This window comes from Neoarius graeffei, chromosome 24 (assembly GCF_027579695.1).
Source record: "Neoarius graeffei isolate fNeoGra1 chromosome 24, fNeoGra1.pri, whole genome shotgun sequence".
Classification (NCBI taxonomy): domain Eukaryota; kingdom Metazoa; phylum Chordata; class Actinopteri; order Siluriformes; family Ariidae; genus Neoarius; species Neoarius graeffei.
The window spans coordinates 2,363,874-2,377,363 of NC_083592.1; the positions used below are offsets into that span (position 1 = coordinate 2,363,874).

General features: G+C 49.2%; 1 protein-coding gene and 1 non-coding gene across 3 annotated transcripts; both read left to right on the forward strand.

Annotated features, from left to right (window-relative positions):
• Positions 1-31: 31 nt before the first annotated feature.
• On the forward strand, positions 32-10,359 carry ranbp1 (RAN binding protein 1). Of its 2 annotated transcripts, none has more exons than XM_060907732.1 (6): positions 32-223; positions 6,081-6,217; positions 6,712-6,869; positions 7,388-7,516; positions 9,211-9,273; positions 9,711-10,359. In XM_060907732.1, exons 1-6 carry the CDS (start codon positions 209-211, stop codon positions 9,830-9,832), a joined length of 624 nt encoding a protein of 207 aa, XP_060763715.1. In that variant the 5' UTR covers positions 32-208; the 3' UTR covers positions 9,833-10,359. The 2 variants fall into 2 exon arrangements, with proteins under 2 accessions (XP_060763715.1, XP_060763714.1); XM_060907731.1 differs by having other exon boundaries at positions 33-223; positions 9,708-10,359.
• Positions 9,301-9,434, forward strand: LOC132872959 (small nucleolar RNA SNORA77). Its single transcript, XR_009651512.1, has one exon. It is a non-coding gene; the product is annotated as a small nucleolar RNA SNORA77 (small nucleolar RNA).
• Positions 10,360-13,490: the final 3,131 nt, after the last annotated feature.

The window sequence follows — 13,490 nt, forward strand, 5'->3', positions numbered from 1 at the left end:
TCGGAGAACCGACTCGCTTTTGGATTCGACTCCCACAGCGAGAAAGGAGATGACGTCAGCGAGCCGCGGCCCCGGTTAGTCGCGCGAAGCGGGAAAGCAGTGGGAGGGGCAGGCTGCTCTCGAACCGGAAGAAAGTGTGAGAAAAAGAAAAAGCGCCGAAAATCAACCAAAAAACTCCTGAAACAATCGCGAGCCATCCGCAGGAATCATGGCCGATCCCAAGGTGAGAGTCGCATCGTCCCGCTCGCGCCGCCTCGGGGCCGCTGTATTCGCGATATTTACCGGAATGTGAGTCGGGTTTGTTTCAGCGGCTCGTGCGGGAATTTAAAAAGCCGGCTGTGTGCGCGCGGTGGAGTGAAGCCGCTCCCGGTCCGGTCCGGTCCGCGCTGTGTGTTTAATCAAAGCCCGGGCAGCGGTGGCGGAGTAAAAGGCGCCGGCCGCGTCCTCTGTGGCTGTTGATCCCGAGCCGGGCGCCGCTGTGAGGGCAGCCGGGCGCTGCAGACTGACTGACTGAGTGAGTGAGTGAGTGAGTGTGGCGGTGTTGGTGAGCCGGCGGTGTTGGTGCAGCGGGTTATTGTTGCTCCGCTAGCATGAGCGCAGTGTGAGTGTGTATGCTAGTTCCGGGTGGCTCTGCTAGCGCATGCTAATCTCACCCCCACTCTGCATTACCGAGCGGGTGACGGAGTTCGTTACTGCTCTAATCTGAAAGCTTTATTCTGAATTCGGAACTCTTGCTAGGCCAAGGGATTACTAGCTAATCAGCTAACATGCTAGCTAGCAGAAAATTATATTAAAAAAAAACCTTTTGCTCTTTTTTTAAACAAATAAAAGGTAAATTCTCGCGTAAATATGTGTTTAGTTGTTTCCCCACTAACAGAGCCGTGTTTAGTGTGGAGTGATGAGTGTATTATTAGGAGTAATCTCCTGTGGCGGGGTTGGATTAGCTTAGCTTAGCTTGATTAGCATGCTAGGCCGGACGGCGTGAGGGGGAGAGGCGGCTCGCGCACATGGGCTCGCGCTTCCCCCGACTGAGGGTTTCCTGCTGTGTATTTCCGGTGACTGAGGGAGTTTCACTGGGGATGACAGTGACCCAGTTCCCCGGTGACTGAGGGAGTTTCACTGGGGATGACAGTGACCCAGTTCCCCGGTGACTGAGGGAGTTTCACTGGGGATGACAGTGACCCAGTTCCCCGGTGACTGAGGGAGTTTCACTGGGGATGACAGTGACCCGGTGACTGAGGGAGTTTCACTGGGGATGACAGTGACCCGGTTCGCTGGGGATGACAGTGACCCGGTTCGCTGGGGATGACAGTGACCCGGTTCCCCGGTGACTGAGGGAGTTTCACCGGGGATGACAGTGACCCGGTGACTGAGGGAGTTTCACTGGGGATGACAGTGACCCGGTTCGCTGGGGATGACAGTGACCCGGTTCCCCGGTGACTGAGGGAGTTTCACTGGGGATGACAGTGACCCAGTTCCCCGGTGACTGAGGGAGTTTCACTGGGGATGACAGTGACCCGGTGACTGAGGGAGTTTCACTGGGGATGACAGTGACCCGGTTCGCTGGGGATGACAGTGACCCGGTTCGCTGGGGATGACAGTGACCCGGTTCGCTGGGGATGACAGTGACCCGGTTCCCCGGTGACTGAGGGAGTTTCACCGGGGATGACAGTGACCCGGTGACTGAGGGAGTTTCACTGGGGATGACAGTGACCCGGTTCGCTGGGGATGACAGTGACCCGGTTCCCCGGTGACTGAGGGAGTTTCACTGGGGATGACAGTGACCCGGTGACTGAGGGAGTTTCACTGGGGATGACAGTGACCCGGTGACTGAGGGAGTTTCACCGGGGATGACAGTGACCCGGTGACTGAGGGGGTTTCCCTGGGGATGACAGTGACCCGGTGACTGAGGGAGTTTCCCTGGGGATGACAGTGACCCGGTTCGCTGGGGATGACAGTGACCCAGTGACTGAGGGAGTTTCCCTGGGGATGACAGTGACCCGGTTCGCTGGGGATGACAGTGACCCGGTTCCCCGGTGACTGAGGGAGTTTCCCTGGGGATGACAGTGACCCGGTGACTGAGGGGGTTTCACTGCAGATGACAGTGACCCGGTTCCCCGGTGAAAGACAGAGGGCAGGTTTATGAGGAGTGAAGCTCTGACTGATGATTCTTTAAGTATTTGGTTTGAATTAAAACCTGTAACTGATGTAAATGAGGCTGGAGCTGTGTGATGCGATGATCATCAATACCGTGATAAATTGTGCCACTACACTACACCCCACTGCACCTCTACACTGCACTGCACTACACCCCACTGCACCTCTACACTACACCCCTCTGCACTACACTACACCCCTCTGCACTACACTACACACCGCTGCCCCACTACACTACACACCGCTGCCCCACTACACTACACACCGCTGCCCCACTACACTACACACCGCTGCCCCACTACACTACACACCGCTGCCCCACTACACTACACACCGCTGCCCCACTACACTGCACCCCACTGCACCTCTACACTGCACTGCACCCCACTGCACCTCTACACTGCACTACACCCCACTGCACCTCTACACTGCACTACACCCCACTGCACCTCTACACTACACCCCTCTGCACTACACAACACACCACTGCCCCACTACACTACACACCGCTGCCCCACTACACTGCACCCCACTGCACCTCTACACTGCACTTCACCTCTACACTGCACTGCACCCCACTGCACCTCTACACTGCACTGCACCCCACTGCACCTCTACACTGCACCCCACTGCACCTCTACACTGCACCCCACTGCACCTCTGCACTGCACCCCACTGCACCTCTACACTGCACTTCACCACTGCACTGCACCCCACTGCAACTCTACACTGCACTGCACCCCACTGCACCTCTACACTGCACTGCACCCCACTGCACCTCTACACTGCACTGCACCCCACTGCACCTCTACACTGCACCCCACTGCACCTCTACACTGCACCCCACTGCACCTCTACACTGCACCCCACTGCACCTCTGCACTACACTACACCCCACTGCACCTCTACACTGCACTGCACCTCTACGCTGCACTACACCCCACTGCACCGCACCTCTACACTGCACTGCACCCCCACTGCACTAACACCCCCACTGCACCTCTACACTGCACTGCACCCCACTGCACCTCTACACTGCACTACACCCCACTGCACCGCACCTCTACACTGCACTGCACCCCCACTGCACTAACACCCCCACTGCACCTCTACACTGCACTGCACCCCACTGCACCTCTACACTGCACTGCACCCCACTGCACCTCTACACTGCACCCCACTGCACCTCTACACTGCACTACACCCCACTGCACCTCTACACTGCACTACACCCCACTGCACCTCTACACTGCACTACACCCCACTGCACCTCTACACTGCACTACACCCCACTGCACCTCTACACTGCACTACACCCCACTGCACCTCTACACTGCACTACACCCCACTGCACCTCTACACTGCACTGCACCTCTACACTGCACTGCACCTCTACACTGCACTACACCCCACTGCACCTCTACACTGCACCTCTGCACTACACTACACCCCACTGCACCACTACACTACACCCCACTGCACCACTACACTACACCCCACTGCACCACTACACTACACCCCACTGCACCTCTACACTACACCCCACTGCACCTCTACACTACACCCCACTGCACCTCTACACTACACCCCACTGCACCACTACACTACACCCCACTGCACCTCTACACTACACCCCACTGCACCACTACACTACACCCCACTGCACCACTACACTACACCCCACTGCACCACTACACTACACCCCACTGCACCACTACACTACACCCCACTGCACCTCTACACTACACCCCACTGCACCTCTACACTACACCCCACTGCACCTCTACACTACACCCCACTGCACCTCTACACTACACCCCACTGCACCACTACACTACACCCCACTGCACCACTACACTACACCCCACTGCACCACTACACTACACCCCACTGCACCACTACACTACACCCCACTGCACCTCTACACTACACCCCACTGCACCTCTACACTACACCCCACTGCACCTCTACACTACACCCCACTGCACCACTACACTACACCCCACTGCACCTCTGCACTACACTACACCCCACTGCACCTCTGCACTGCACTACACCCCACTGCACCTCTGCACTGCACTACACTACACCCCACTGCACCTCTGCACTACACCTCCCCACTGCACCTCTACACTACACCTCCCCACTGCACCTCTACACTACACCCCACTGCACCACTACACTACACCCCACTGCACCACTACACTACACCCCACTGCACCACTACACTACACCCCACTGCACCACTACACTACACCCCACTGCACCTCTACACTACACCCCACTGCACCTCTACACTACACCCCACTGCACCACTACACTACACCCCACTGCACCTCTGCACTACACTACACCCCACTGCACCTCTGCACTGCACTACACTACACCCCACTGCACCTCTACACTACACCCCACTGCACCTCTACACTACACCCCACTGCACCTCTACACTACACCCCACTGCACCACTACACTACACCCCACTGCACCACTACACTACACCCCACTGCACCACTACACTACACCCCACTGCACCACTACACTACACCCCACTGCACCTCTACACTACACCCCACTGCACCTCTACACTACACCCCACTGCACCTCTACACTACACCCCACTGCACCTCTACACTACACCCCACTGCACCACTACACTACACCCCACTGCACCTCTGCACTACACTACACCCCACTGCACCTCTGCACTGCACTACACCCCACTGCACCTCTGCACTGCACTACACTACACCCCACTGCACCTCTGCACTACACCTCCCCACTGCACCTCTACACTACACCTCCCCACTGCACCTCTACACTACACCCCACTGCACCACTACACTACACCTCCCCACTGCACCTCTACACTGTGCTGCACCCCGCTGCACCTCTACACTTCATTTCCTAAGCGTTTTAAAAGCAGAGTCTCTGGACTGTGGTTAGTGGAGGCTGATTTGATGTTAAAATGTTGTACAGTTGTAAAATTTTTACTTCATTAGAATCAGGTTCACGATCATTCCCTTGTTTTTAGTGTTTAGCTTTGTCCTGATTTATTAAAACCAGGGCATCTGTCTATATTTGTATATTATCTTACAAACTTATTAAAATGTGTGAGAATATTTCTCCCCGTGTTCAGTTTAAATCTGTCGTCTCTGATGTATTTGATGCGACGGTTGCTGCTGTTAGTTTATCAGACTGGTATGTGAGATTTTTCATCTCTCTCAGCCCTAAATAAAACAACTTCATCTCATTAAATATGCATAACATCTAGTCTTTAGATGTTTGAATTAAAATATTTCTGATTTAGTAAACAGTCGAGAACACCTTTTACAGAAAACTGATTTTTTTTTTCTTTTTTAATCAAGAAAAGCCCATGGTTTTGTCAGTATGATGTGTTTATAAAGGAAACGGATGTGTATGTGATGATGCGATTTCAACCAACACGTCAAGACATGAGATTCTCAGGTGTATGTAATATAGGATTTAAGAAGTGGGTGGAGCTTAAAGTTTACGGTAGTTCAGAGGCCACAAATGGACGGAAATCCACTGTGACGAGATGTGGTGTTTTTACCTGTAGTGTCTTGCTGTTCAAAGAATTGGAGGTTTTTTTTTAATTTATATGAATAAAATGTAACATGGGTGCTTTTAGGGTAATAACAATAAAGCTCCGCTGCACTGAGGCAGAGTTAAGCCGGGTATCTCATTGTTCGGGAGTGTGTTCACAGTTCACTGCTCTGATTAGACAAAAGAAAAGCACACCAGAGTGAGACTCCAAATCCACTCCGAGTCTGTTTATCCTGGGGCTGTGATGAATGAACAGATACACATCTGGAGTGTGTGTGTGTGTACACACTCTAAAGTGCACTCTGCCTTGGTAACGCATTATAAACATGATGTGTCTTTTTCACCTCTTTCCCAAGGACACACAAGATGAGCACGAGACCTCCACGGATCACGTAGACGATTCGAACCACGACCCACACTTCGAGCCCATTGTGTCGCTGCCAGAGCGTGAGGTCAAAACTCTGGAGGAGGATGAGGAGGAGCTCTTCAAAATGTGAGTGCTGCTATGGAATTATGGGTAAAATAAAAGGTCATGGGTTTGGAGGACTGTACAGTCATCAAAATTTCATCTCTCGGTTCTTAAAAGCATTTCTGTGATGGGTGCGATCTCAGAAAATTGTCCTTCACGAAATCAGTATTCTATTGTTCGACAGCTCTGGTGATGAAGAGCGCTGGATTGAGGAGCAGTACAGCGCCAAGCAGATTCTGTCTCCTCCTTACACATGAGGGGTTTTTAATAATAATATTATCAATTATTAACACAGAGAAATTAAACTGCAGACACAGGACCAAATAATAAAGTCCAGATTATAAAGTAACGTTGTGAACATGCTGAGACTCGGTTAAAGTCCAGTCTCCAGGAATATCTGTACGAGTGGCTCAGCTGGAGATGGAGGTGAAGTGTGTTTAGGTTCCAACGAGTGTCAGTAGTCCTGAGTGTAAATGTCAGTGAAACGGTGAGCATCCTGTGATGGTGTGTGTGTGTAGGAGGGCGAAGCTGTACCGCTTTGCGAGTGAGAACGACCCACCAGAGTGGAAGGAGCGCGGTACGGGGGACGTAAAGCTGCTGCGCCACAAAGAGAGAGGCTCCATCCGCCTGCTGATGAGGAGAGACCGCACGCTCAAGATCTGCGCCAACCACCACAGTGAGTATGTTCAGCGCTCGGTCCCGAGTCCTTCACATCACTGCCCTTCCTCAGTGTGGGACACGCCGCTGTGTGTGCTCTCGCTCCACTCCTTCCTCATGTTAAACTACTAAAGTAATGTTCTGTGACCTTCAACCAGAGTTCCATACTGTCGTGAGCTGCTCCTGGAGGGGTGGGGCTTATTACAATCCATACACCCCCGACCTACACACTTGTCTGCATGACACTAGTGAGCGATCAGTGTGTAAATGAATGTGTCATCGTTTCCAAATTCCCAACCCTCTTGTTTTTTCTTTGTGTGTAGTAATCTCTGTTTGCTTTGTTTCCCTAAACTAAGATTTTTGCTCATTTTGTGTCGGTCACTGTTCAGCTTAAAAAAAGACGGCGCACTGGGCCCTAATATCCAGTAAATACAACAAAAACGGTTTTACAAGTTTGTTTTGGGGTTTATACAGCATTCTGAGTTGTTTTGAAAAAGAAAAAGTGCCCTATAAATAAATTTGTGTGTGTGTGTACAGTCATGCCACTGATGGAGCTGAAGCCAAACGCAGGCAGTGACCGGGCCTGGGTGTGGAACACACACGCTGACTTTGCAGATGAAGAACCAAAACCAGAGTTGCTGGCCATCCGCTTCCTCAACGCAGAGAGTGAGTACACACACACATGCGCGCGCACACAATACAATCTACAGTCCAGAGTTAGCCTGGCAAGCCAGACTAAATGTGAATATTTAATCTGTCCTCGATCCGTAGACATTTCCGACGGGGGTGGGAGGAACAAACCGCTGTCTTTCAAACTGTCTCTGTGCGTATAGGCCAACGCTCTGACCAATCAGCGCAACAGTGACTGTGACGTAGTCAGAGCGACAGAAAGCAGTGGGGGAGGCCTTGAAATAAATAATTTTTCAAAATGCGTATTAATTAATAAACAGGTTCTAGATATTAAGAAGTTTGGAGATAATGACCACAAGTTTGGAGTCTGTACCACATACACTCCCCCCCCCCCCCCCAAGTGTTTTTCAAGTGTTTGCTTAAACTGTTTTTGAGAGTTTTTATTTAGTGGTGTTTGGTGAAATAATTTCCCTTAAATTTAAAATAACGGGAAAATAAGAAACAATCAAAAAGTAATGTTTCAAAGCTGTTTATTAGTTCTTCGTACTGCACAAACTAGCCCCATCCTTTTGGCTACGAGCGGAGCCAGCTGGTAGATCAGACTTTTGCCATAGCCGGTCGGCAAAACAGCGAAAACGTCCTTCTTGAAAAGGAATGAGCGGAGAGCCTCTTCCTGCTCATGTTTCAACCAAAACTCCAAGTCTAATTCTTCTAAAACTGATTCCAAAGCGGAGTCAAACGCGCGCTGTTCACTAGCCGTAGCCATCTTTCCTGTTGTGCTTTCTCCAGCGTCGCGCAGCTTTGTCATCACTCCTGCAAAAGCCCGCCCAAAGAATCCAAACAAAAACCCTGCGTTGTGATTGGCGGGCACGATTTGATGCCCGGGGTGTTTTTGTTTATATAGTGCGAGGCTAGACCCACTCGCTAGGCAAAAATATTTTTGGCCGCTAGGCGGGTGGGTCTAGTTTACTAGGCTAGTCCAGAGTGTGAATACACTCACACTACAATAAAACCTGGCTTTTTGCGGAGAGAGTGAGTGCACACCCTGGTGACTGTGTATATGAAGGGGGGGGTGTAACAGGACCCTGGTGACTGTGTATATGGGGGGGGTGTAACAGGACCCTGGTGACTGTGTATATGAAGGGGGGTGTAACAGGGAGACAAGTGAAGCCCACGTGTCTGAGGCCCTCTAGTGGCTGCTGCAGTAGACTCCTTAACTCCGCCCACTCCCGTCAGTGATGGAACAGTGTTCCGTTTGACCCTCATCTCTCCTCCAGTGGTTTTCCTTTTGATGAATGCATTTTATAAGAGTCACTTGGTGATGAATAAAAATGTGTGAACTCATCCACACACACCTGAAATTTTGTAGCACAGCCATTTCCTGTTGCGCTATAAAGTGTTCAGACAGCGCTCTCAGGGTGTTTCTGGTATGTACCTCATTTGGCATCCAAGCTGTAGTTCAGAAAACCAACACGAGTGAACAGTGTGAACCCCGGCAGTGAACGCCAGCTCACTTTCAGAACCTTTTGACTGTATGATGTTACTGAACACTGGAAATATCTCTGTAAGGTTCGCCAGGTGCTCCTGTTTAAACAAACTCCACTGATGGAGCGAGTGGCAAATAAACGAGTGCTTCTCCACTCAGAGGGTGACTTACTGCAGGTGTTGGAGTGAGATGAGGTGTGGGAGTGAGACAGCAGTGTGAACTCATCTGTTTGTTCTCATGACAGATGCACAGAAGTTCAAGGTGAAGTTTGACGAATGCAAAGAGGAAGTCCGAAAATCACTTGAAGGTAACACACACACACACACACACACATGCAGACTCACTCTGTTTGGGGTCGCCTCCTCCGGCTCTGAACTTTTTCGGTCTGCTACAGCAGCCTTACAGAACCGCTCCACACTGACTCCGCCCCCATCTGGGAGGAGCTTCAGAGCGCTCTGCTACACCTGTTAGCCCTAAGGCACGTCATCACGTGTGTGGTGGTGTTTATAGGAAAATAACCAGTAACCGCATGGTGTCATGAAACTGAATTTTTTTTTTTTTTCCCCCCCATTAACAGCACATCCCTGAGTGTTTTTATACCTCTGACACCACAGCAAAAAGTTTATTCATGAATGTCATGCTTTTTTTTATTTTTATCCATTTATAGTTGCATTTGCTGACTAATTAATTTAATCTGTGTGTGTGTGTGTGTGTGTGTGTGTGTGTGTGTGTGTGTGTCAGAAGGTGGGAACAAAGCCAACAGTGTGGCAGAGAAACTGGAGGAGCTGTCAATCAAGGAGGAGAAGAAGGAAGAAGAGAAAGAGAAGACGGAGGAGGAGGAGAAGAAGGAGGAGGAGGAGAAATGAGTGTGGTTGTGGTTCTCCACCCCACCCCTCCTCGCAGCACTTCTCTTTTCTACAACAGACTCTGAATACGACATTCGGACACTTGGTCTCTATTTTGGGTTCAAAGCTCTGTTTTTGTTATTTTTTTTTATTATTTGTCCATCAGAGACCTCGGCGTCATTCTTAATCCATTCCTGTCTCTCTCCCTCTCTCTCACACACACACACACACACACACACACACACACACACACACACCTTCACACACTCTTGCACTCATCTGCTTGTGAATGGATCACCTGATCGCCCTGATGGGGGTGGGGCTCAGCTCTGTCCCACATCAGCTCGTGTTTATTCTTTTCTGTACCCGATACAGAGCGACAGGAAGTGAGTTTGGTCGACAGAATGCTGGGGTTCTGAGGGAGAACCCGGGAGGTGAGGGTTCCTGCCTGAGTGGAGGATCTGGAGAGATCAGTGAAGTTCCTTCAGGCTTGGCGCTGCTCTGTGTGATTATAAACAAATGGAGGAAATAAAGAAAAGTTCACTTGAGTGTGTGTGGTGCTCCGTGTAGTGTGAACTCTTTTGGTCATAAGTTTGCACTGATTATTGCTTACTCAGCGTATCGCAATATTAGTCTCATCGAGGTCTGTGTGTTTGGGACGTCGCTGCTGCCTCAATATTCTGATCTTATCTCTAGACAAGAGGCGGCACTTCTGTTCAATTTAATCAGCCAATCAGAAACTTGATCTGTAAAATCCCAGCCAGGTGTTACTGAAAAGTGTTGGTTTTTATTTTTTTAAACAGTGCTTAAAACTTATTATTCCCACTCGGCTGTCTGAAATGCCAAGTTAATGTAGTTTTCAGTTTTTTATTAGCACCTGTGGGCCATGATGATGAAATACAGTAGGATGGGTCGCTAATTTTCATTTTGACCAAATGTCATGCTTTTTTTTTCCTTTCATCTTTTTTTTTTTTAATAAACGACAAAATGACATGTCATTTCAACATGGCTGTGTCCAAAATACCAAGTAATTAGCACATGATGTGCTTCATGGAGAGTAGTTTGATAATTAATTAAATGGCTAATTAAAAGATTCCTTTTCACTGAAACAATACAAGCAGTGCCTATTTCCTCCTAAAATAAAATAACTCGAGCGTTAACCATTCTGCAGTTCTCTTTTCTAGAAAAGATTTTTCACTAAAAGTTCTGAACTGGGAAATTAAGCTTGCAGTTGTCATGGATACAGCCTGATTCCAGGGTTTTTGCTCCTGAAGGTTGTGATTACAGTAAGCAGCTGGATGCTAGCTAACATTAGCATTGAATTAACGGTTATGGAATTAAAACTGATAACAGTTCTGGGTTTTTAATTATGCAATATTTAATGTATCTTGATGGTAAAGTTAAAGCTAAAACCCGTTCATTAAATAACCTCAGTAAACTAATACAGCAGATTAATGTTAGTGAGGTGTATCGAACATGACTGCTGGTTTTAGTTCCATAATTAAAAAAAAAAGTGTTATTTTAAAATTAATTAGGGCAAGTAACTGTGTATGACGATATTCCCATTAGCTCAGATCACTTCTGCCACGTGTTTTTATGCAGGCAGTGAAGACGAGGTGAATGTTTTGTGAGGCTAGCTCGTGATTAGCTTCAGTGAAGTGAACTGAAATGTCAGCTCGGCCCCTTGCTGGAGTTTTTCTCTCTGTGGTGGATCAGAATGCAGACTTTAATGAGCAGAAGTGAGTGATCCCTGTGGAAGGACAGAACTGCTCACAAATCACACTGCGGCTAGTCATGCTAATGTGCATCAATAAACCACTTCCGGTTCATTACAGTTAGATCAAGTCTGCTCTGAACAGCATTTTTTTTTAATTTAATATAATGAACGTGCAGAAGATATCAGATTAAAAAAAATGAGCTCCTGCAGTGAAGAAAAAAAATTTATAAGGTGCTTCCTCTGAGAAAGATAGAATTAGTATGACGCTGAATAAAACATTTCATTAGCAGCTCTGGAGGCACAAACGTGTCGAAGCAATGCGTTTCTGTATAATATAAACTCTTTAAATGATATCAGTGCACATATGGCCCTTTTCCACTACCCTTTTTCAGCTCACTTCAGCCCGACACGGCTCGCGTTTCGACTACCAAAAACCAGCACGACTCAGCTCGCTTCAGCCCTGCTTAGCCCCTAAAACTCGCACGGTTTTGGAGTGGGGCTGAAGCGAGCCAAACCGAGCCAAACCGTGCCGAGTGAGGTTGGGGGCGTGAGCAGACACTCCCCTGTGCACTGATTGGTGAGGAGGAGTGTCCTCACATGCCCACACACGCCCCGCGAGCGCGCTGGGATCTGTAAACACCGCAAACCCGGAAGAAGAAGAATTACGAATTACGAGAATTTCTGAAGCCTTATGCGCCTCGCCTCATCTATACGCTCTTGCCAGTATCTGTCCGCGTTGTCGGTGACAACAAGCCACAGCACCAAGACCAGCAACACTAACGACTCCATGTCCTCCATGTTTATTGTTTACTATTCGGGTCGTGAGACTACCGCTTAAAAGATCACTGAATCAGTGACATACAGAGCATCGTGCACGAGTTCGCGGAGCGCAAGGCTCGTCGTATGTCCTTCAAATAATGCGCGCAGTAGGCTATTGATGTTTTATTATGAGCCATGTACAGTATGTCGCCTAATGTTTTTTTGTTTCTGAGTTACATGTTCGTTTGAAGGACTTAATGTACAAAATAACATAGTTGCACCCCGTAGTGTTGAAATTGGTAAACACAGTGCATTCAGTGAGGTTTGCACCGCCCTCCTTTTATTTCTGACTCTTCCTGTCACCGTTGCAACCTCTGAGCGCTCATTCGTATGCCCTTCAAATAATGTGCGCAGTATAGGCTATTGATGTTTTATTATGAGCCATGTACAGTATCCTAATGTTTTTTGTTTCTGAGTTACATGTTCGTTTGAAGGACTTGATGTACTAAATAACATAGTTGCACCCGGTAGTGTTGAAATTGGTAAACACCGCAGTTGCGGACATTTTGTAGCCTAAAATGATGTTATGATAAGCTTTAATAAAGGGCCCGGTCATTTGCCCCGCCCCCGGCCCGGCTCTGACTTGTTCCGCCACTGTCACTGATGTCACTGTTTGCGCTGCTTAACGACATCATGTGACGTCCACCCACTTTCGCTAACTCCACCCAATGTGTCCACCTACTTCCAGCCAGCACGGTTCAGCGCGGTTGTAGTCGAAATGCAACTCCAACAGCCCCGCTCAGCTCGACTCAGCACGGCACGGCTCAGCCCGACTCAGCACAGCACGGCTCAGCCGCATTTGTAGTGGAAAAGCAGCAATACTGGAAGTCCCAGAGAGGGGCCATTTGGCCTTTTTACCTAGAAAACCCACAAGAGGGCCAATTGGCCCCAAGTCCCCCCTGTGGACACTCATTTTGTTATGGAAATATTGTGGACACTCATTTTGTTATGGAAATGTGGCTGTTAGTGGCACACGGCCGGAGCCACTTGAACTTGTGGGGGGGAGGGGACACACCTTACAGCTTAGGAGGTTCTTTTGAGAGCAAGCTTTAGTTCTGAGATGGATAAATACCTCAGTGAACATAGCCATAAAGACTTAAACTGGACTGAGCTGTATGCAGTGGAAAGGATCAACAGGAAGGA